We start from the raw sequence: 25277 nt of genomic DNA on the forward strand, positions 1-25277 counted from the left end.
ACGTATCCGGATGTTTGACTTAAATCATTAGTCAAAGGGGGTAGGGGGTGGCCCTATGCCGTAGTTGTGCTTCCATATTAGCTAGAAAGGCTCGTCTTCTTCCAAGCTTTCCAGCCCCTCCCCCACCCTCCCCGGCTCTGCGCAGCCGCCCACGCGCAGGCGGCAGCCTGCCCCTCCCCCAGCGCCCCCCTTCCCGCGCGGAGGCTGGAGTCAGCGGGCCCAGCGGAGTGCACAAAAGACCTCCGCAGCCGGCGTCCCGCGTTGCCCTTGGCAACCATTGATCGGCGTCTCATTCTCCCTTGACCCGGCAATTAGACAGCAAGCAGGGCCTCCATTGGCTGGCCGGGAAAGACAGGCCAATCGGAGAAGAGGTTGTAGGGAGGCGGCTGAGCGGGACTGTGGGGGTAGGAAGCTAGGGTTAGAGGCTAAGGGTGAGGCTAGAACCCCGAGCGTGGTCGGTTGGAGCAATATGTCTATCCGGAGGCACATTGGGAATCCTGAGGTGAGGGCTAGGTCCGGATCGGAGAGGCGGAGGGGGCGGGCGCACCGGAAAACGCTCCATGTGGGCAGGGAAGAGCAGCCAGCGACTTCCGCCGCCCGGAAGGCGGGAAGCGGCGGCGTGAGGAGGGGTCTGGAGAGGGGAGGGAGGCGAGGCGGGACTGGGGGACGCGGAGCCTGGCCGTTGTCTTGCGGTGACAGGCCACCGTCTCGCACAGCCCTACTGTGCGCTCGCGTTTGCCGCCGAAAGGAGCGAAGTGCGTGAAGACACAAATCCCTTCCCTCAAAGGGCTTACAGTCTAGGAGTGGCTGTTACAAAACATAAGTAACATCCTAATGAAGCCCAGAACACTAGAGGATCAAAATCAAAGGAGCCATCATTTCCAGTTATGGGAATAAAGAAAGAGTAGGAAAAAGCAGACCAGGCTATTTAGAAAAGATGCAAAATACGACATTAGTTTTATCCCCTCCCGGATAAGACCTTTTACTTTCTTGTCTGTTTCACCCCTAGTGCCCTGCTGCGTTTGTGGTCATTTAATCTCAGCAAATGTTTATGGATTCCTTCTGTGCAGTAGATGCTAAAAATACAAAGAGAATAAGACAAGGCCTTTGTCCCCTAATAAGTTCACTTTAGTGAGGAAGGCTTATAAACAGAATTTGAGTACAACGTGGTTGAAGAACAAGGTGTTTAGCGAGCACTGAGGAAAGACAGGACTCAACTGAGGGAGTGAGAGAAGGGTCCTGGAGATCGCACGAAATGGCAGGGTTATCAGCCAAGTGAAGAAGCATCCCAGGTAGAGAGAACGGCTGAGACAAGTTAAGGACGTGTGAAGGAAAAGGCGAGTGGACAGTTCCCTGTAGAGAGGCAGGAGTAAAGTCTGGAAGGGCCTTCTGTGCCTTGCCAACATTCTTGGCCTTTATACTGAACAGGAGTTACAACTTGTTTCATCTCATGATGGATGACTGTGAGCTTTGTTGGGAAAGTTGTGAAGCTGAGTTTAGGCTCTGCCAGGGAAGTGCCATGATCGATTGTAGTGACTGCCACAGAGGCGGGGGAGGTAGGTGTGGAGAGTGGTGATTTGACTGTCTATTTGTCTTGCTGGCTGGTCAGAATTTGAGAAGCTTTTGAGGAGTTTTAAGATGCATCCAAATTGTTGCCTGTAGCAGTAGTTCATTAGCTATTAGTTCATGAGCGATAGTTCATAGCTCATGTTTTTGGTCAGATTTTCATTTTAGGCAGATGGTTGTAGCCACATTGTGGAGAATGGATCTGAGGAGGTCAGGACTAGGAATAGGGAGATTGAGATTGGTTAGGTGATTATTGTGATATAGACCTAGAGTAAGGTGTCGGAACTAGGGACAGAATTGATAAATATTTAGGGGGTAAAATCATCACAACTTGGTGATTAGCTGTGAGAAATGAGAGTGTGATGGGTGACAGGTTTCTAGCTCAGGCTTCTCGTTGGTGCCGATGCCAATAATGAGATCAAGAATATGGGAGAAAGAGGAGGAATAGTCTTATGAGTGTAGGGGAGAGGAGCAAAGATGCCCTGTGTGTTATACATTTGTGCCCTACATGAAGATGTTCAGCTTACTCTCTTGTTTTCATGGAGCACAACTGCCAGTAGTCTCTGGAGAAAGAGTCTATAATAAATAAATATTTAAAATGTATGTCTAAAATGGTAGGTATGTCTAAAAATGTTATTATTCTACCTTCACATTTATTTTCTCGAGAGTTTGGTTGAGTATAGAATTCTTGGTTAGAAATCACCAGCACATTGAAAACATTGCATTGTGGTCTTCTAGCATTCAGTTTTTGTTGTGGAGAAGTCCAAAGCCGTTCTGTTCCTTTGCATGTGACTTAATTGTTCCTTTCTGGGAGCTTGTAGAATCTTCTCTTTGTCCCCAGTGCTATGATGTTTCACAGAGATATTCCTTGCTATGGGTCTGTTTTCACTTTATTTTGGTGGGCACCAGAAACTCATGTCTTTCCATTCTGTAAAATTTTTTAAAAATTATTTTGTTGTTGATAATCTTCACTTTCTTTATCCTCTCTTACTTGAATTTGTTATTTTGATGTTGCTTCTGTATGACTAGTTCTCTAATTTTCTTAATTTTTTTCTCATGTTTTCCACATCTTTGTCTCTTTGTTCTCTTTGGGAGATTTGTTTATCTTTGTCCTCCAACCCCTCTATTGAGTTTTTAATTTCTGCCATCGTGTTTTTAATTCTTAATAACTCTATTTTGGACTCCAATGTCCTTTTCAGAAACTTTTATCTTGAAATAAATATAGATTCACAGAAAGTTGCAAAAATAGTACGAAGTGGTCCCATGTACCCTGATTCACCCAGTTTCCCCAATGATTATATTTTATGTACAATATCAAAACCAGAAAACTGACATTTTGTACAATGTATAGTTTCAGACTATTTTATCACATGTAGATTTAATATAATCAAGATTTGCCTGTCTATTTACAATCAAGATAACAGAACTATTCTGACACCAAAAATATCTCCCTCATGCTTCCCTTTCCACTATCCTTCCCCTCACCATGCTAACCCCTGGCAACCACTAATGTGTTCTCTATTTCTATAATTTTCTCATTTTGAAAATGTTACATAAATGGAATAATATAATAGGTGACCTTTGAGATGGGCTTTTTTCACTCAGGATAATGTTTTTGAGATGCATCCAGATTGTTGCTTGTAGCAATAGTTCATTACTTTTTATTGCTGTTAGTATTCTGTGGTATGAATGTATAGCAGTTTGTTTAACCATTCAGTATTGTAGGATATTTTGGTTGTTTTCTGTTTGGGGCCATTAAAAATAAAGATAACAAACTGAGGGGTACAGTTCTTCATGTGGACATGACTTCTCATTTCTCTGAAATAGAATCCCAGGAGTGCAGTTGCTGAGTTATGCTAAGCACATTTAGTCTCTTAAGAAACTTCCAAACCATTTTCCAGAATGGCTGTACCATTTTACATCTCCCACACCCATGTATGAGAGATCCAGTGTTTGCACATTCTGGGCAACATTTGGTATTGTCAGCATTTTTTATTTTAGTTATTTTAATAGGTGTGTAGTGACATTTCATCATGATCTTAATTATTAACTGGCATTTCCCTAATGGATACTGAGGTTGAACATCTTCCATCTTTTCATGTGCTTATTTGCCCTCCATGTACCCTCTTTGGTAAAATATCTCTTTATGTCTTTTGCCTAATTCTAGTTGGATTTCTTTTTACTGTTGAATTTTCTTTCTTCCGTGACTGTAAATTTTGATTACTGCCAAAGCAGTGATCATTAGGGTTATATTTTCTTTCTTATTGCTTGTTGTTTTTCCTGGAGTTTCTATCTGCCTTTATTTTTATTCTGTACTATTTATAAATTTTTATAAAAATGTCTACATCACTTTATCATTTTTTTGCATAGCTATCTTTTCTGAAACTTTCTCTATGCATTTGCACGTGTGCGTGTAGAAAGAGAATTCTGTTTTGGGGTTTTGTTTCGTACAGATGTTTTAACATTTTTCATACAGTTCTTTGGCTTGCTTTTTTCACTTAACAGTATGTCTTAGACATCTTTCCATGTCAGAAAAACATAGCACAATTATTTTAACTTTTACCTAAGTACATGGTATGATTATAAAGCAAAAGTTTTAAATATTTTTTTACTTGTTAAGTTTTATATTTTTTTGGTAATGTCATTATTGAGATATAATTCACATACCATAAATTCACCCATTTAAACTGTATGATTCAGTGATTTTAGTATATTCACAGAGTTGTGCAATCATCACTATGATCAATTTTGGAACATTTTCATCACCCCAAAAAGAAATCCTATAACCTCTAGTTGCCACTCCCCAATCCTCTCACATCTCCTCCATCCTACCCCTACCCCACAATCTTGGCAGCCACTAATCTACTTTCTGTCTCTGTAGATTTGCCTGTTCTCTACATTTCATGTAAATTGAATCATGCAAAATGTGGTCTTATGTGACTGGCTTCTTTCACTTAGCATGATGTTTTAAACATTCATCCATGTTATATCATGCATCAGTATTTCATTCCTTTTTAGTATTGAATAATATTCCTTTATGTGCTTCTACCACATTTTATCCATGCATTCTTTTACTGATGGATATTTGGGTTGTTTCCACTTTGGGGCTATTATGAATGATGTTACTATGAATTTTCAAACAGCCATACCTGATTTTATTGCATTTTACTTTATTGCACTTCACAGATATTGCATTTTTTACAAATCAAAGGTTTGTGGCAACCCTGCATCAAGCAAGTCTGTCAGTGCCATTTTTCCAACAGCATTTGCTCACTTCATGTCTGTCACATTTTGGTAATTTTCACAATATTTCAAACTTTTTCATTATTATTATATTGTTATGATGATCTGTGATCAGTGATCTTTGATAATACTACTGTAGCTTGCTGAAGGCTCAAATGATGGTTAGCATTTTTGACTCGCTTTATTGTGATAACTGCTTTTTTGGGTGGTTGGAACAGAACCCACAATATCTGCAAGGTATGCCTGTACAAGTTGTTGTGTGGATGTATGTTTTCATTTCTCTAATAATAGTTTTTTAAGATATTTTTTCTCCCTACATAGTCTCAGTTTCCTCCATATTGCTGTTTTCCTTTTTGTTTTGTTGATGAAATTTGTATTAGTCAACTTGGACTGCCATAACAAAATACCTTAGACTGGGTGGCTTAAACAACAGCAATTCATTTCTCATGTTTTAGAGGCTGGGAAGTCCAAGATCGAGGTGCTAACTGATTTAGTTTCTGGTGAGAATTCTCTTTTGGCCTGCAGATGGCCACTTTCTCCCTATGTGCTCAGATGACCACTTCTTTCTGTGTGCTTGTTGGATGAGAATGTGCTCTTTGGTGTCTGTTTTTACAAGGACACTAATCCTGTTGGATTTGGGCCCCACCCTTGTAACATCATGTAACCTTAATTACCTCCCAAAGGCTCTATCTCCAGTACAGTCAGGGCTTCAACATACACATTGAGGGGACACAATTAAGCCCATAGCTATGTTCTCAGACTTCTTTTAATCTTAAATTGTTAATTCATGTTTTTGAGTAGGAGACTAAAAAGGTGATTGGGATCTCTGTATATTTGGGAGATGTTTGCTGATGGTGAGCTTAATTACGGAAAGATCTGACTGGGCTATGATTTGGGGACTCCCCTTTCCTAAGTCGTAGCTTCAGCTCTTTCCTCTCAGGCTGGTATTTTCTTCAGAGAGCTCTTCCACTCTCTTGAGAGTAAAAGCCTATTTGAATTCCTGGAGGAATTAAGGCTAGGGGCTAAATCTCAGCATTAGCATGTATCATTCACTTAATACCCCTGTCTGCAGTTATGATACCTCTGCCTTTTCCCCTGTCTGGAGACACCCCCTCCCCCACCTCAAGTCCAGAAACCCTTCCAGGGAACAAATCTATTGATATTGTCATGGTGGGAGAGGGGCAGTCACCCAGTGGCACAGAGGAAGAAGGTTTTGGGGATCCAACATCTTCTCAATCAGCCTTTAACCAGTCTTCCTTATTTCAGCCTTGGGCTGTCAATTCCTGAGCCTTTTAAGAATGTTCTTGGCTTTCCCTTTGACTTTCTTGAGTCCATCAAGTCATTTTCACTTGTTGATGTGCTTTCTAGACTTCAGAAATCACTTACTATCACTTTTTTCACTCTCTGGTTTGTGTGTGTGTGTGTGTGTGTGCGCGCGCTTTATGTCCTTAAAATAACATTCTTTCAATGAGGCTTTGGAAGGAAGTGAAATTAGATGCATTTGTATGCTATCTCCATGCAGTATCTACATGATCTGTAATTATTTTATTTGCTTGTTTATTTCTGGCATACTTATAGGTAGATAAGATAGAGACCTTGTCTGCACTGTCTCACTGCCTGGCACACAGTAGCTGTTCCTTGAATATTTATTGAATGAATAAATGAATATATCTGAGCTGGGAGGAGAAGTCAAGGCTAGAGTTCTCTATTTGGAAATCAGAAGCATATAAATGGAATTAAACCTAAGTGTTTAGCCCACAGAGATCTTACAGATTAAGAAGGCAGAATCCTGGGGAACACAGTGTTTATGTGGCTGACAGGAATGATCCATGTGTCACTGGAGAATCAGGAAACAGAACTATTACTGAAGCCAAGTGAAAACTGAAGAAGGTGAGGCTATCTAACAGTGTCATATGGTACAGAAAGGCCGTGTAAATTAAAGAGTGAAAAACAGCCATTATATTTGGCAAGTAGGGCATCTCTGACTTTGGCTAACTACTACAGAAACCACAGTAGACTGCTGGGGGTAGTAGCCATTGTACAATGAATTGAGGACTAAGATGCAGATACCCAATGTAGCTTTTTTTTTTTTCAAAGCTTACTAGAAAGTAAATTTGGCTTTCCAATTATATATTGGTTTGTAATGAATCTCCCCCATATTTAGTGGCTCAAAACAACAACAGTCATTTAATTATCATCTTGTGGCTCTGGATGTTGACTGGGCTTAACTAGGCAATTCGTACTTGGATTATCTCATGTGATTTTGCAGGCAGATGGAAGCTGGGGCTAGAGTTACCTTGATGGCTTCTTCATTGACATGTCAGGCTGTTGATGCAACCTGTTGGCTGGGACCTCAGCTAGCATTGTCAGCCATACCACCTACAAATGGCCTTTTCTATGTGACTTCACCTTCCTTACAGCATGGCAGCTGGGTTCCAGAAACAAGTTTCCCAAGAGAACCAGGTGGAAGCCCTATTGCCTTTTATGACCTAGCCTCAGAAGTCATAGGGCATCACTTCCATCTCAGTCCCAGGTTCATCCAGATTCAAGGGGAGGGAACATAGGCCCCACCTCTCACTGGGAGGAGGGTCAACATCACAGTGTAAGTGGGTTGGGAAATTCCATTGTGGCCTTCTTGAAAAATACAATGGGCCACACGTGGCAACTGCTGGCAAAGTAGGGGCTGCTGCATGGGCAAACTTGGTTCAAGGTTGGTGTCTGAGATCTGTAGAGTTGGACCAGATTAAAACTTACATTTAAAAAAAAAAGTTCCCCTTTAAAACTGACACCTAGTCCTTTCATTTTGTGGACTTCCTCTTTATACAAAAGAGATACGTAGAGAAATTCTGAACAAAATACATTAATGGTTTTTTAGAAATCTTTTCAATGTAAATCCTATTACATATGTTGCAACTTTAATGTGAACAACCTTGTGAGTTCCATTTTGAAAGAGATGGGAAGTCAGAACAGTGCATTCATTTTTGAATGATTTGGGATTCAGACAATCTTCCTCATTTTTTAGTGATTTTCCTTCAGAAAATTCCCATTGATGATTTCTCATTCTTCTCTCTTCTCCAACATTCATGTATTCACAAAGCTCAATCTTACTTTGCATATGTTAGTAATCTGCCAAAATACTCTTTTGATTATGTGGCTCACAGCTCAGTATTTCTAGTATCTTCCATTGTCTTCAGGGCCTAGTCCAGACCCTCAGTCTAAATTCAGGGTTCTCCATTTGGAGTCTACTTATCCGTGTCCAACCTTACAGCACAGGATTCCATATACCCATGGTAGTTAACTCTTTGTAGATTACAAAGCCCTTTGAAAATTTGATGAAAGTCAAGGACCCTTTCCTCAGAAAAATGTGCATGCACTCAAAATTCTATATATGGTTTCATGGGGCTCACAGACTTCCTACAGCCCATCTAGTAGACCTTATATTCAGAACCCCAGGCTGAATGAGGCTGTATAGTAGAGTGTTTAATAAGAGTTCAAGCTCTATATTTACAGAACAGAGACAGACTCACAGACTCATAGAAAACAAACTGATGGTTACCATGGGGGAAAGGGGAGCGGGGAGGGATAAATTGGGAGTTTAGGGTTTGCACTGTATAAAACAGGTAAACAACAAGGTCCCGTTGTATAGCACTGAGAACTATATTCAATACCTTGTAATAGCCCATAATGAAAAAGAATATGAAAAGGAATATATATATGTATAACTGAATCACCATGCTGTGACACCAAAAACCAACACAACATTGTAAATTGACTATACTTCTATTTTAAAAAAAAAAGAGTTCAAGTTCTACATCCAGACTGCCCAGTTTAATTCCAGTTTCTACCATTCTTACCAGCTAACCTCAGGAAGTAACTCCACCTCATTTCTTAACATGTAGGGTGAGGATAATACTAGTATCTGTGTTACTGGTGGTAGTGAGGATTGAATGAGATAATGGAGGGAAAACGCCTAGCTGAGTGCCTGGCAACATAGTTAAGTGCTCAATAAATGTTAGTAGCAATTACTCTTATTATTGTTGCTGTTGGACCTTCTCCAGCAAACGGAACAATCTGCTGTTCTTTAAACATGCTTTTAAAGTGGCTTTGCTATTCTAATTTCCTCCACTTGGAATAATTTTTCTGTCCCCTTTCCCCATCTTTTTACCCACAGAAGTTCATCCCTTAAAACAGCTCCAGTGCCATTTCTTCCATTCAGACTCTCACATTACCTCCAGTGTGAGAGCTGTCTCTTTGTTTCAAGTTCCTAGAGCCCTTGATGTCTGTGCTGCCCACTCAGCACTAGCCCACCCACTGCGTGTTGCTCAGGTCTCAGAACTCTCTTCATCCATTTGCTGGTACTTACTGCTCTCACACGAGTGCAAGGCCTTGTGGCAGCTACAGAGATCTACCAGGTAGAGCCTCACTCCCAAGAGCAGGCAGTGAGGAGTGTGACTGGTACAAAGTGCTATGACAGTCCAGGCAGGGAAGAGATTCCGTCTGACTGGGGCCTCCAGAGGAGGTGTCTGCCTGGAACATGTGTTTGTGCTGGGTCTTGAAAGGCAAGTAGAGGTTAAGTAGCCTGGATGGGGTGAGTAGACAGGGACGGCTTTATCTTTTGACCTTCCCTAGAGATGTGAGCCCTCAAAGGGTCTCTGACATTTTTAGTAGCTTTCAAAGAGCCTGTAATAATACCACAAACATCAACTTTCTCCTTCCTCCAGGTGAACTTCATCATGACCACCTATCATATTTCATTATCTTAAGTATATATTCCCAAGCTGCAACTTGTCCCTGGGCTCTGGGCCTTATCCTCTCCCACCCCCTTGTTTTCATACCTGCCTGCCTCATTTTCAACCTTTTTTTCCAGCCCATTAGCTTATAAACATCCTCAAACCTCTTCTTTCTTCAAAACAACAAGAGAAACGATTCCTTAGCAACTGTAAAGTGGAGGGAAAAGACCATCTGGCTACTGTCCTCCTCTTTCATGCACTCAACCTGCTGTTTTTGCTTCTGCTTCTGTCAATTTACTGTACCCACATTTACCAAGGTCGTCAACAGTGTCCTGTTTTGTTCAGTCCAGATTTACTTTTCTGTTGACCTGCATTCCTGTTCCCTTGTTCATATTTGACCTCTTGTTCCCTGGCTTGACAGCATCGATCACTGTTGACCATTCCCTTATTCCTGAAACTCTTCTTTAATTCTCATGACTCCCTTTCTTCTGGCCGCTTGTGAGTCTCACCCACAGTGATTTTCTTCACCTGAGCTTAAATGTTGGGGATTTTCTTTACAGTTTACACATTGTCCAATGGTGATTTTGTCCATTCCTATGACTTCCCCTGCTGCCTACATGTTGACGACCCTGAAATCTTGATTTTTTCTAGTCCAGGTTGCTCTCTTGTTCTCCAGACCCCCCCAAATAGCCAGCTTACCACTTCCCACAGTGGATAACCCACAGATATTTCATATTCAAAATGCCCCAAACAGAACATATCATGTTTTTCAATATATGCTTCCTCCGTAAGTCCCTTTTGGGGGAAATGGTAGCCCTGTCCTTCCCCTGTTACATTAGTCAGTTTTAAAGATTTTACATCTTAAAGATTTCTTGAAACTGTCTCTTTCTCCTCATCTCTACTGCCACTTCCTTAGGACCACATATCCTCATAGCACAACCTCTTACCTGATCTGTGCCTCCACTCTTGCCTGTGATCCTGTTAGTTCTCCAGAGGGCTGCCAGAGTGATCTTTCTTAAATGGAAATAGAATCCCTAAACCTTCTTCTCCCTAAACCGTCTTCAGTGATGCCCATCATCTACACCAGGCTCCTCAGCTTCAGCACTGTTGATGTGTGGGGCAGGCTAATTCTGTGTTGTGGGGGTGCCTTCCTGTCATTGTAGGATGTTTAGTAGCATCCCTATCCTCTACTTACTCGATGTTGATAGCACACCCACCACCTAGTTATGACAACCTAAAATGTCTCCAAACATTGACAACTGTCCCCAGGAATCAAGGCAGCAAAACTGCCCCTGTTTGAGAACCAGTGATCTACAGCATAAAATCTAGGTTTCTTTATGATCTGCCTCTCCAGCCTTATCTGAGTCCATATTGCCCCCTGTCCTCCAGGTTCATCACTTACTAGGAACCCGGGGGCTCCCACCCACTACTCCTTTAGCTTGACTAACTTTCTTAGCCCTCAGAGCCTTCAGCTCAGAAGTCACCCCTCTGGAAGTAGTTGTTGACTCTTTTAGTCTGGATTAGGTACCAGTCTTACATGCTCCTGTTGCAGCCCCTGCTTCCCTCTACTTGTTCATCGTGCAGTGTAGCATCCGTTCACTTATCTTTCTTCCCAGCATCAGCGAGAACTGGATGGCAAGGATTGTGTTTTGTTACCTCTGTGTCCTCAGCACAGTGCTCACTCCTAGTAGGCACCCAGTCAGTGCTGACTGAGTGAATGGTTGGTGTTCAATGAGGCTTTGTTGAATGGATGAATAGTCCTCCTTGAAACAGCTGCTTTTCTCAGCTCTTTCACTTTCCACCATTCCATCCTGTTTATGTAATTGAAAAAAAAAAAGCTAGTTGGTCAGTAGGTCAAGAAACAGTCACCCCCAAAGCAGGAATTTTAAGGAAAGCTGTCTGGCAGTTCCATAAACTCTATGGTACTCTGCGTAGAGTGGAACACGAATAGTTTTTCGTTGTGGTTGGTACCAGAAAGGTCAGGAACAAGAAGTTGGACCAAAATGGGAAAATGGGAAAGAAACACTACATTTTTCTGCTACAGCATATGGATTTCTCATTAGTCTCTGTAAGGGAAAACCGGGGGTGGGAAGGGCTCAGCGACTGCAGCTGTCCACACTCTCCCCCCATCATTCTGCTGCCACCACACCTGGTCCCCAGAGGCACCCTCACTTCTTAGCTATGTTGGCTGAGGTATGGACAAATCCCCTTGGTTCAGCAGAGACTAGCCTGGAATATTTTAAAAGAAGCTTTGCTAGGAAACTAGTGGGAAAAACAAAACAAAAGTAAAAACAGGAAACAGCGTATAGAAATTTTTAAAATACAGAGAAAGAAAGAGAAAAAAAGAAAACCCCTTAGCCTAAGATAACTGAATTCTAGTATTAGCTTTTCTTTTTGTTTTGTTTTGTTTTAGGGGGGAAGTAATTGGGTTTATTTATTTACTTATTTATTTTAATGGAGGTACTGGGGATTGAACCCAGGACCTTGTGCATGCTAAGCATGTGCTCTACCCCTGAGCCATATCCTCCCCTCATTGTTAGCTTTTCTTGACTTAATTTACCAGGCACATTTTTTTCTTTTTTTCTGTTTGTTTGCTTTTTTGTTTTGTTTTGCCACAGTATTGTGTCCCTCTGAGGAACTCATCCTACGGTCTCCCTTTTCAGTCTTTGAATATTTTCCTTCTCTCACTTAAGACTCTTCCCTGTCTTCCTCTAGGAAGGAGTTGAAATTGGCATTAGAGTCACTTTCTCTTACCGACAGCAGGTTACTGATCAGATGGAGAAAGGGGCTTTCCAGCCTTCCTCTCAGGATGAAATAGCTCAAGGGTTCCACTTCTGAGGACCAATGCTAAGTGTCCATGACAAAGGTTTTACTTGCCTGGGCTGAAAGGAAAAACACAGACTATATCAGTGATTTTTTAAAACAACACTAAAGGGTTGAACTTTTTATCCTGGGTGGTTTTTTTTTTTTTCTTTCTTACTTTTTAATTGTTAAAATAGCAGATGGTAGTTTGAGGTTTTGCTTTGTTTTTGTTTTTTTATGTCCTTGTCAAAGTTAAAAGCTAACTACAGATAACTCTCTGTAGGTACCCCCAGTTTTAAAAAATTCTTCCTGGTCTTTGGTCTCTAAAACTCTGACCAACAGATATTCTGTAAGACATTAAAGTGTATCTTATATTGTTTTTATGCTTTGTGGGTCATTTGAAAATGTATTTTTATATGTAAATTGTTTACTTTTCAATCCTAACAGGACCTGCTATATGTAGTTAACTATGTTTTCAAGGGCAAGTTATACAGGTTTTAAAGTTTATTATTCTCTTTTAAGGAACCAGGTAGTTGCTGTAATATAATCTTCATTCTAGATATTCATATATTGATTGAATATCAATAAATGCACCCCCCATATGCTGGGTCCTGGGTAAATACAAATTTGAGTAAATTATTGTTCCTGGCTTCAAGGAAATCCTAGGCTAGGGAAGAAAGTCAAGGTGGAAACAATAGTACAGGGGTCAGTACTCTGGGAGCCAGAGAGAAAGTACCTAGTTCCACCTTGGACAGCTTTATAGAGGAAGTAAAGTTTTCCCCATGGACACGTTGAGGAAAGGCATTCTAGGCAGACATTTACTAAGACTGGAGACCTGAGTGAGTGTGGCACATTGGGGAACATTCAGGCAACTTCAACTTGGGAACTTGTGGGATAGTGGCATAAGATGAAGCTGGAAAGGTATTGCCCAGCTTTGATTTTGTATTTCACAGCTACCTGTTACTGAACATATGATCATACTGGTAGGCCAGAAAAAAAGCCTGAGCAAGAAAGCTGTATTTTGTAATGTCTTTATTCATTAGTCTTCCCTCACTTAGTAGCTTTCAGAAATGACACTGAAACAGAATATGGGTAAATGCTTTGTGCTTGGATTCAGAGTTTACTATCAGAGTAGAGGACAGGGGAGACCTGACAGCATTTTTGCAGACTATAAACCTTCCCTGAGCCCACAACTGCCCCAGCTGCTCCGAGAGCAGATGCCATCATGGTGACATCTGAGGAGCAAGGAGCAGAAAGGCCTGCAAAACCGGGTCCTGCCCTGGTGGTAACATCTGGAAATTGTGCTCAGGACTGCGTGCCACTTTTTTTTTGGGGGGGGGGGGTAAATCTGGAGGGTGTCCAGAGAAGATGGCCAACAAACCATCCTACAAAGAGTACAAGTAAAAAGGACAAGAGAGCTGCCTTTAGTTTCTGAATGGATTGCTTGAGGTTGAGTTATATGGCTTTTTCTGGGTTGTACCAATAGACTGGATGGAGATTAGAGGTCAATTTTGGTTCAATGTCAGAAATAATTTTTAAGAGTTTTTTTCCTAATTACATAGTGCTATGAGATTATTTTGACAAAATTTGGAAATGTTTTGACAGAAACATGATAACCATCTTCACCTGTGGATATACTGTGCGAAGTTCTATTTGCAGAGATGGTTGGGCCTTCTAGAGCTCCTTCCATCTTTAAATTTGATGACATTTTAGCATTTGTTTGCATTTTTAAAATATCTTGTCTCTCTCCCAACTTTGCCACCCTTATCCTTAAATTAAACCAATTATTTGTGAATTTTCTTATTTTTTTTAGTATCTGACCAAAAGGATACCACGGAACCCACGGTATCAGCATGTCAAGTCAAGACTAGACACTGGTGAGTAAAGATTAGAAAATTTAAACTTAAAAAAAAAATCTAATAGCTGATTATTGACAAGAAGCAGCGTGGTGTGCCTGGTATAAATCATAGCCAAAAGTTTCTCGCTGTCTTTTCTGGTGTCTTTCTGGGCTCAGGACTTATCTTTGAAAGCTGTTTTTCAGATTATCATTAAAAATCTCCATTCACATATTTGAGCTTACTGTAAATTGAGAAACTGATAAAAACATTGTTCAGTAAGTTGCAGAGCTGACGCTAATGAATACCAGGACATCAACCTCTATTTTGGAACACCTTATGTGTATTTCTTTAAGCTGGGAGTAATAGATTGTCCTTGTGCACATTTGTTCAGTTCCACATTGCAGAGTACCAGCTACATGCAGAGCTATGTGTTATGGGACATACAAAGATGAGTGTTAATCATGATTTTTGCAATCAAAGAGCTTAGGCTTAAGTGGAGGCAGACAGACTTGAATGAGTAACTGTAATACCAGACAAAATTAAATTAGTGCTACAATTCAGGTAAATGAAATTTAAGAGAGCATTACTGCTTATTTCCATGCTGTTGACATTTTTCAGTCTCACGATGAAGACCACTCCCCAGACGCCTAGTGGATTTGCAGTCTTGTGAGATTTTGGTTGGTTGTTTAGTGGTTTTCAACCTCTTAAAGTCTGCTGTGGAAAATCCATCCTATTAAGATGGTTTTGCTAGCAGATTGGGGTACTGTATGTCTTTAGCAATACTGAATTTTCTACCAGTAATCGCAAGACGACTGAGAAAATAAACTGGGATATTGACTTTGTTTAACTCTCACTCATTTTGTCTTTCTCTTTCTTCAGTCTCCTTCAAATTACGATCGTCCATTATGCATGTTTCCTTATATAATGTAGACTCAAATTAAGTGTTTTAAATGAATCACACTTGCAGATTCTGTTTCTTGGGAACTTTCTTTCAAACATTTTCATGCTGTACAGATATTTATCCTTGCAAATATCCTGTTTGATGGGAGGTAAAAAATGTTATCTCTGTTTTTGAGGGGGAGGATGTTTTAGCCCAGAGATAATGTGATTTACTTAAAGTTCAATAAAGAGATAGAACTAGGATTTGTATGCAGGATGAGGAAGCTGATATTGAAGACCTGGTGTTAATTCCTGTGTACTGCCTCTTTGGCCATGCTGTCCCAGGATTTCTTCCAGCCTCATTTCTTCTACCATAAGTGCCTTTAACTTCTCCATCTCTACCTATCGCCCCTTAATTGCAACTGTGACCCACCCTTCTCAAATAAGTTATTCTGTGAGGGAAGTAATTTGATTAAAAATGCTGTATTTTCTCTGAGCATTGCAAATGATGTTTTAAAGACTAATGTAAAAGAATGCATTTCTTTTGGAAACATTTTAAAATTAAAATTTGTAAGAGCTGAGGTCTTTTTTCAGATATATAGGTTTGTCAATAGCTTAATTTTTTTCCCTCCTGCAAATTGAATTGGGTTCTATCAATAAAACCCCATTTATTTCTCTTCAGTTCCTCAATTCATGACTAAAATTTGACTTAATAATGGAACCTGAAATTAATTTCAGTTTTTTTGACATTGAGATCTTTATATCTGCTTTTTATAATTCAAAGTAATTACCTGTATCTTTTTATATCATGAGATTTTTAAACTAGTGCTTTTGCTAATTAAACTTTTTATTTTGAAGTAATTGTAGATTCACATATAATTATAAGAAACAAAACAGAGATTCCATGTACTCTTCACCCAGTTTCCAATAGTAATATCTTGGAAAACTATATTGCAATATCACAACCATGATATTGACATTGATAAACACAGTCTGGATACAGAACATTTCCATGACCACAAGGATCTCTCACATCCACTTTCCATCCTCACCCACTCCTTAGCCCCCTGACTACCATTAATCTATTCTCCGTTTCTATAATTTTGTCATTTCACAAATGGGAGGTAAAAAATGTTATCTCTGCTTTTGAGGAGGAGGAATAAAAGGAATCATACAGTGTTCAGCTTTTTGGATTGGCTTTTTCACTCAGCAGATTCTCTGGAAATTCATCCAGGTTCATGTATTAGTAGTTCGTACCTTTCTATTACTGAGTAGTGTTCCATGGTATGAATGCACCAGAGCTTAACCGTTTACCTGTTGAAGAACATCTGGATTGTTTCTACTTTTTTACTATTAGAAATAAAGATGCTATAAACATTCATGTACAGATTTTTGTGTGAATATAAGTCTTCATTTATCTGGGATTAATGCCCAGAAGTGCAATTGCTGGGTTGTATGGTAGCTGCATATGTAATTTTTTAAGAAACTGCCAAACTGTTTTCCAGAGTGGCTGGACCATTTTACATTCCTGCCAGCAATGTGTGAGTGATCCAGTTTCTCCACATCCTCACTGGCATTTGATGGTGTGGCCATTTTTAATTTTAGCCATTCTCCTGGATGTGTAGTAGCATATCGTTGCCCTTGTGATTTGCATTTCCCTAATGATGTGGGATGTTGAATATCTCTTCATGTGCTTATTTGCCATCGTTAAGCCTTCTTCAGTGACATGTCTATTCATGTCTTTTGCCTGTGTTCTAACTGGATTGTTTGCTTTTTAATTGAGTTTTGAGTGTTCTCTGTATATCCTAGCTATTAGTCCTTTGTTGGATACCTGGTTTGCAAATAGTTTCTGCCAGTCTATAGCCTGTGTTTCCACCTTCCTTCTAGGATCTTTCAAAGAACAAAAGTTTTTAATTTGGGTGAAGTCCAGTTTATCAGTGTGACCTTTTATGGATCATGCTTTTGTTGTCAGGTCTAAGAACTCTTTGCCCAGCCTAGATCCCAAAGATTTTCTGTCATGCTCTTTTCTAAAAGTTTTATAGTTTGAGGTTTTACATTTAAGTTCATGATACATTTCAAGGTAACTTCTATATGAGGTTTAACTTAGATTGAGATCACTTTTTGCTTATGGTTGTCCAATTGCTCTAGCACCATTTGTGGAAAAGGTTTTCTTTCCTCTGTTGAATCGTGTCAAAAACCAGTTGGGCGTATTCATGTGGATCTGTTTCTGTTCCACAGACTTATGTGTCTGTCCCTCTGCCAGCATTGATTATTGTAGCTATATAGTAAATTGAATACTTAAAATTGGTTAGACTGATTATTCCTACTTTATTTTTCTTTATAAAATTATTTCATCTACTCTAATTCCTTTGCCTTTCCATGTAAATTTTAGAATAATCTTATTTACATTTATAAAAATACTGCTGTAGTTTTGATAGGAGTTGCATTAAACCTGTCTCATCAATTTGGGAAAATTTGACATGTTAATATGTTAAGTCTTACAATCCATTAATATACTATGTCTCTCCATATATTTGAATATCTATTTCTTTTATCGACATTGTATAGTTTTCAGCATATAAATCCTATACATGTTTTGTTAGGTTTATACATAAATATTTCCTTTTTTGAGCAATTACAAATGGTATTGTATTTTTAATTTTGGTGTCCATGTGTTCATTCCTACTATATAGAAATATAGCTTATTTTTGCATATTTATCTTATATCCTGAGACCTTACCAAAGGAGTTTTTTCGGTAGGTTCCTTGGGCTTTTCTGTGTAGACAATCATGTCGTCTACAAAAAGGAAGTTTTTTTCTTCCTTTCCATTCTGTATGTATTTATTTCCTTTTACCGCGTTATTGCACTGGCTAGAACCTCCAGAACTATGTTAAATAAGTGTGGTTAGAGCGAATATCCTTGTCCTTTATCCAAGTCTTAGTGGGAAAGCATTCAATTTTTCATCATTAAGGATAATGTTAGTTACGTCAGGTTGAGGAAGTTTTCCACCTATACCGATTTTTCTGAGAGTTTCTGTCATGAATGACTATTGAATTTTATCAAATGCTTTCACTGCATCAGTTGATATAATTGTATGATTTTTCCTTTAGCTTATTAATATAATGGACTATATTGACATTTTAAAATATTGTAGTAGTTTTGCATCTATGGAATATACGTCACTTAGTCAGGGTGTATAATTCTAATTATACATTATTGAATTCTGTTTACCACTTCATTAAAGACTTTTGTGTCTGTGTTCATGAGGGACATTGGTTTACAGCTTTCTGTTTGTTTTTTGGATTGTCTTTGTCTGGTTTTAGTATCAGAGTAATATTGACCTCATAAAATGAGTTGGAAAGTGTTCCCTCCTATTCTGTCTTCTGGAAAAGATTATGTATTATTGATATTAATTCTTTCTTAAACATTTGGTAGAATTCTTCAGTAAAATCATCTGAGCCTGGAGATTCCTTTTTTGAGAATTTTAAAATTTTGAACTCAGTTGTTCTGTAGTTATGGGGATATTCAAATTATTTGTTTCATATTGGGTGAGTTTTGGTCATTTGTATTTTTTGAGGAATTAGTACATTCCATCCAAGTTTTCAGGTTTATGTGTGTGGAGTTGTTTGTAGTGTTCCCTTTTCATCCCTCCGATGTCTGCAGTGTCTGAGGTGACAGCCCCTGTTTCATTCGTGATGCTGGTAATCTGCGGCTTTTCTTTTTTCTTCACTACAGGTTTGTTCATTTTATTGATTCTTTCAAAGAACTAGCTCTTGGTTTCATCAGTTTTCTCTTTGCTTTTCTGTTTCAAATTTCATTGATTTTGCTCTTATCTTTGTTAATGTTATCTTATCTTATGTTTTCTTCCTTCTGCTTGCTTTGGGTTTGTTTTGCTCTTGTTTCTAGATTCCTGTGGTGGGAGTTCAGATTACTGATCTAAAACTTTTCCTCTTTTTTAATGCATGTAGTTAGCGCTATAAATTTCTCTCAGCATTGATTTAGCTGTGTCTCACAAATTTTGATATGTTGTATTTTCATTTTCATTCAGTTCAGTGTATCTTTTTACTTCCCTTAAGACTTCCTCTTTGATCCATGGATTACTTAGAAGTAGGTTGTTTTGTTACAAGTGTTCAGAGATTTTCCTGTTATCCTTCTGTTATGGACTTGCAGTTTGAGTCCATTGTTGTTAGAGAATACACTCTGTATATTTTAATTTTTAAAAGTGTACTGATATTCATTTTATTGCCCAGGATATGGTCTATCTTGGTATATGTTCCGCGGGTACTTGAAAAGAATGTATGTACCCATACTTTTGCTTACTCTATTCTTTCTTTTTTCCTGATGTTCCAAGTCTCCTTCTTTTATTTTTTTTAATTAGAGAACTTCCTTTAGCCTTTCTTTAGGATAGGTCTGCTGGTGACAAATTCTCTTAGTTTTCCTGCATCTGAGAATGTCTTGATTTCCCTTCATTTCTGAAGGTTATTTTCTCCAGGTATAGGATTTGGGGTTGGCAGTTCTTTTCTTTCAGTGCTTGAAAAATACTGTGCCACCTTCTTCTGATCACTTGATTTCTGATGAGGAATCTACTGTTATTCAAATTGTTTTTCCCATACAGGGAAGGTGGCAAGGTGTTTTTTCTCTTGCTGCTTTCAGGATTTTTTTCTATAGCTTTCAAAAGTTTAACTATGATATGTCTTGGTGTGAATTTCTTTGGGTCTGTCCTGTGTGGAATTCATTCAGTTTCTATATAAATTTGTAAGTTTATATCACTTGCCAAATTTGAAAAGTTTTCAGCAATTATATCTTTTAGTACATTTTCAGCCCCAGCCTCTTTCTTCTCTTTCTGGTACTATAAAGGCATTTCATCACAGCCCAGCGAGGATGGAAATCAAGGCTCCCCATCTGGCCTTTGCTGACAGGTGAGAGTGGGACATAGCTTCTTGGGCAGTGTGGCTGGAATAAGGCAGTTATTGTCTAATAGTTTTCTGTGTTGCTGTCCTTTGGCTGGAGACAGCAAGCTTTTGTTAGGGTTTTTTTTTTTTTTTTGGTCTGTTCATTGGTATTTCTGGGTTGCTGGCTTCTTCAGCTCCAGGTCTAGGGTATTTGAAGCAAAAAACAAACAAACAAACACACACCCAGGTAACTCAACTGTCATGTCATTTCTCAGATCTTGAGGTCCCTAGTCAGTCTGCCTTCCTCTCTCTAACTATCAGAGTCTTCTTATGTTTATTTTATGTATAATATCCAGGAGGGTTTGTTTTAATTCAATCATTTTTTCTAAGTGGTGTGTTATTTTTTTTAATTGAGGTACAATTTACATACCATAAAATTCACCCTTTAAAAGTGTACAATTCAGACATTTTTAGTACATTTCCAAGGTTGTAAAACCATCACCACTATCTAACTGCAGAATTATTTTTGTCATCCCATGAAGAAACCCCATACCCAAAGCAATCATTTCCCACTCCTTACTTTTACCAGTTCCCGGTAACCACTAATCTACTTTCTGTGTCTATGAGTTTGCCTCTTCTGAACATTTCATATAAATAGAATCATACAATATGTGACCTTTTGTGTCTGGCTTCTTTCACTGAACATAATGTTTCAAGGTTCATCATTGTTGTGGCATTTATCAGTACTTCATGCATTTTTATTGTCAAATAATATTCTATTATATAGATATTCCATGTTTTGTTTATCTGCTCATCATTTGATGGCCATTTGGTTTGTTTACACTTTTGGGCCATAACGCTGCTAAAACATTAGTGTACAAGTTTTTGTGTGAACGTATGTTTTCATTTCTCTTGATTATATACCTAGGAGTTGAACTGTTGGTCAGACGTTAATTCTGTATTTAATTTTTTGAGGGACTGCCAAACTGTGTTCCAAAGCAGCCGCACTTGACATTCCCACCAGCAGTGTAGGAGGGCTCTTTTTCCTCCACATCCTCAACAATGCTTGCTATTGTCCATCATCTTGATTATAGTCTTCTTTGTGGGTGTGAAGTGGTATCTCATTGTGGTTTTGATTTGCATTTTCCTAATGAGTAATGATGTTGAGCACCTTTTAATGTGCTTCTTGGCATTTATGTATCTCCTGTGGAGAAATGGCTATTCATATCATTGGCCTGTTTTTCAGTTGGGTTATTTTTCTTTTTATTATTGAGTTATAAAAGTTCTTTTATGTACTCTGGATAGTAGACCCTTATCAGAAGTATGATTTGTAAATATTGTCTCCCATTTTGTGGGTCGTGCAGGGATTTTGTTGTACTTAGCTGGAGGAGTGGAGAAAAGTACACCCACCTCACCTTCCTGGAAGCAGAAGTCTCCCAAACTAGCTTTATAATACCTTTGGAAATGCCAGAGTTTGCTTCATTGCTTAAAAATCAGTGTATTTTAAAGTTAGTGTGGGAGAATTCTTATTCTATTGTTCAATTTTTTGTTTGTTTGTTTCAAATTTAGAAATTATTTTAAAGTCAAACTAGGGGAAATATTTTCATCTTTTTCTGTATGTTTTTGTGACTTACTTGCCTGTGTATTCAGTACAGTGGCCTGTGGGTTATATGCCAAGGTACAGATCACTTTAGCCCTCTGGATCGCCTTCAGGGCCTGAGACAGCCCAGACCTCAGCGTTTTGTCCAGATATTATCACTTACATATGTGTGCCAGGAGGTGAAAAGTGTGAGGAGTCCTGGGTAAGAAAACACTACGGTGACTTTAAAGGCCAGGTCCGAGTAAGGAACTCCCACCTGTGGTATGTTTTTAAGCTCTGCAGTCAGAGCAGTGGAAACAGGCACAGGAACGAGTGAGCATTTCTCATTTCTAGGCTAAATAGATGGGTCTTTAATCTTTTCTTACCAAACAGTGAGCAATTCAGAGTTTATTACAAGAAATCAAGAATTTCGTGGCATCTCCTGTCTTCACCCAAATCACCTTCTACTGAGTTCTTCAAAGACTGATATCTTCTTCCTGGGTAAAGATTGTTTTTTATTTCTATCCTTCTGACTCTACTTCTCTTATAAACTCAAACACCAATGTAAAGCCATGGCTAGAAATATCCGAATTATTTTGAACTTCAAATATTTCTTTTGTTCCATAGGTGCGTGAGTGTATCTTACCAGCTCCCCATCATTGCCAGACTGTACCGTGAAAGGATTATGCTTCCGATGAAATCCCTGACGGCGTTTTGTTCAGGCTCCACTGCAGGGTTCTCGTGTATTCTCAAGCACCCTCTCTGGGTTTCCGTTCCACAGCACTGCAGGCTGATTAAGGGACACTTTCCAAAGCACAGGCTCTCCCTTTGTTAGTCTCCTACACTCTTTCATTGATGGCATTATGCTCTCATTTCAGTCTATATTCAATCTAATTTCAGATTTCTTTAGCTTTTTAAAACTCTATAGACTTTCCCCATTCAGTCTTTTCTAGCCTTATTTTTATTTTAAAAAATTCGTATTACTTTTCTTACCTCCATACAAACCAGTCATTTCCTTTTTTGCTTCTTTAGTCTTTACTTTCCTGAATATCTGCTAATAGCCTTGATCTTAAGCACTCCAACTCATTACAGACTAGGTACTCTTCATTTTTATTTGATATTTAATTCTGTTTCTTATGTCAAAGGAAGAAACGAATGTGAAAGCCTTTTACAAACCAGAAAGCACTATGCGCTAGTATAACGTATTGAGATTAACAAAGGACCACTGTGCCTCTTTTCACGCTTTCTGCTCCTTCTGAGCCAAAAGAACTTCTCCATAGAGGAGGGAAATATTGAAGAAAAATAAAGCAATGGAATTGTCTCTTAGCAACTGAGTTCATGCCTTATAAATCTTACCTATGTTAGATTACTGCTGCTCAAAATCACTTGCTTTTCTTACTGGCTCAGTACAAATAATGTTATTAAATTATAGGAAAACAAAGCAAAAAATCTAATGAATGAGTCACTCAGTTCATCAGTTGTGCTCTCTCTTTGCTTAGCACTATTGATATAGTTGAGTTGTCTCTTTCTCTTGATTCTAATTGTAAAACTTTTTTATACATCTTATGTTGCAACTTAAATTATAAACTAAGTAGAAGCTAAATACCACCGTATACATTTCTAGGTTACTTGAGTCCTGAAACACTATGGGTCATATAAGTGGTACGTAACATATACGACCTATATATAAATCAGTTTGAGTTCAGCTTAGAGAAAATCAAGTGTCCAGAAACTCAAACCAAATTGGGGTGTGGTTATTTACATTATAAAATAATTCGTTGTAAGGATTCTTCAGATAGTAGAGCTTCATAGTATATTTCATTTAGCAAATATTTCTGAGTGCCTCCTATGCTAGACAATGGAAGGGATAAAGATTTTCTCTGTATGTGTGTGTGTGTAAACAGTCTTGGGCTTTCGGTATAATAAGGTAGATAAGACTTGCACACAAAATAAGGCAGTACAATGATAAATGCCTTGTGAGTGGTAAGCCGAGTGCTGCAGAAGTTCAGAGGAGGGAAAGGTCACTTCCAGCTGTGTGAGCTATTATGATTACATGGGCAAGGTGACATGTTAGAGAACTGAAGGCTAACAGAGAGTTTGTCAAGTTTAGTAATTAAGGCAAGATTGAAGAGGTAGGTAAGATGTTGGCGCCTTCAGCAGTAGACCAAGGAGTTTAAACTTTAGTCAGTAAACAATGGGGAGCCACTGACTTTTTTTTTTTAAATCTTATCTAAGAAAATTTTTCTAGCAGGAATGTGTAATTTCAATTGAAAAAAATTGGCCTGTTGGTAGTCTTTTAGGCTCCTTACTTTTATGTAAAACAAAGATGTGTTAATAAATAAGTCAGTTATAGAATTGATTCATTTGTATTCTTTTTAAAAGTTATTCAAAAAACTATTTTCAGATGAAATTAGATCCAGTAAGATAAGCTGCTTAGTTAAGATATAACCAGTATATGAAGTGGGAGTAAAATACTACTTTTCTTATTTTCTAAAATTATTTTTAGGGATTTTCTGTGTCAGCTGTCCCCCGTCTCATTTCTCCAGTTGAAGCAATGCAGAAATTCTCCATTTTCTCCCCCCTCCCCCAGCTTGGATGGAATGAATAGCTGTAATGAAAAGAGCTTCTTATCAATAGCCCTTTTAGATTTATTCTTAATTTTGCCAAATATTTGTATACCTCTGCAAGAGTCTCTGTCTTCTCTTTTAGTGGGAAAAACAAACAGTAGGAAGGACAGCCTACCTCACAGGGTCACTGAGAGGCTCTGCGGGTACAAAGATGAAGCGCTGTGTCAATACTCTGAAAATGTTGATGACTGACTGAGAAATGGATTTTAGACAATTTGTTAGTGGAAACTACTATAAATTGGAAATGCAGTGTTTTAACAATAAAAACTATATAATGAGGTTGGCTACTGTTTCCCATGCATAGTGTGCCTCAAGGAATTTAGAGCATAAAATGGTTCCCACCTGCTACAGTAAAGGAAGTAACACTTCCTACATATTTACCTCACAGTGAAATCATGTTTTTAAAACAGCACAGCTAGAGAAGCGATGTGTTTTTGTGAGCCATATTAGCAACCAGGAGGTTAGGAATACTAATCTGACTTGCTTGCAGTTACTTGCAGTTACTAAATTGCTGTGTCACTGAGCAAGTCAGTAATCCCTTTTTGTACCTTAGTTTTCTGACGATTCTGGGAGGAAGCTCAAAGCTTCTCTGACCAAAGCAAACTAAGCGCTGTAATCAACGACATGGCACTATAAGGGACTCGGGAACGTGTAACCAGAAGCTACTGTGTAAAACAGCGTAAGAATAAGACTGGGGGATGCTGAGCAACACACCACTGGCCCTGCCTTCTTCGCCTGCTGTGCTGACCAGTCGACCTCCTGCCTGAGTACTGAGTTGCTGGGGAGAGGGGTGTGAGGCTGAGGAGCTCACTGTGGAGATCTCGCTACTTTCCAGGTCAATTCCAACCTGAAGAACCTAGAAAAGCTCATGGTTGGTTCTAATACTGGTCTTTGGTGCTATTTGGACTTCTTCTGAGATGTTCCCAGTATCTGTCTTGAGAAGGCTGGGGCCTTCTGAGCACCCCTGACAAATGTCATGTCTCTCTGAGCTTTGGAAGGATATTGTCTGGATCCAGGACCATACTAAGTCCTATTTTTTGGTTCTGATTTAGGGACTGTGTGTCTTTAGATGAAAAAAAAATTTTTTTAACTCAGTGGAGTTTTATCCCATGATGAATTTA

General features: G+C 38.9%; 1 protein-coding gene across 4 annotated transcripts in view; it reads left to right on the forward strand.

The window, feature by feature from the left end:
* Nucleotides 1–377: 377 nt before the first annotated feature.
* Nucleotides 378–25277, forward strand: part of CEP41 (centrosomal protein 41) — a 46820-nt gene continuing 21920 nt past the window's right edge. Inside the window, exons 1-3 of one of the 4 annotated variants that reach the window (XM_074367060.1) lie at nt 378–502; nt 14155–14218; nt 21923–22030. In XM_074367060.1, coding sequence (XP_074223161.1) covers nt 470–502; nt 14155–14218; nt 21923–22030 — 205 coding nt within the window. In that variant the 5' untranslated portion in view covers nt 378–469. Of the gene's footprint in view, nt 503–14154; nt 14219–16446; nt 18794–19968; nt 19978–21922; nt 22031–25277 lie in introns of those variants that run through there. The other 3 variants (XM_010947530.3, XM_074367062.1, XM_074367061.1) reach the window with 3 other exon arrangements.

The sequence above is a fragment of the Camelus bactrianus genome, chromosome 7, assembly GCF_048773025.1.
Source record: "Camelus bactrianus isolate YW-2024 breed Bactrian camel chromosome 7, ASM4877302v1, whole genome shotgun sequence".
Lineage (NCBI taxonomy): Eukaryota > Metazoa > Chordata > Mammalia > Artiodactyla > Camelidae > Camelus > Camelus bactrianus.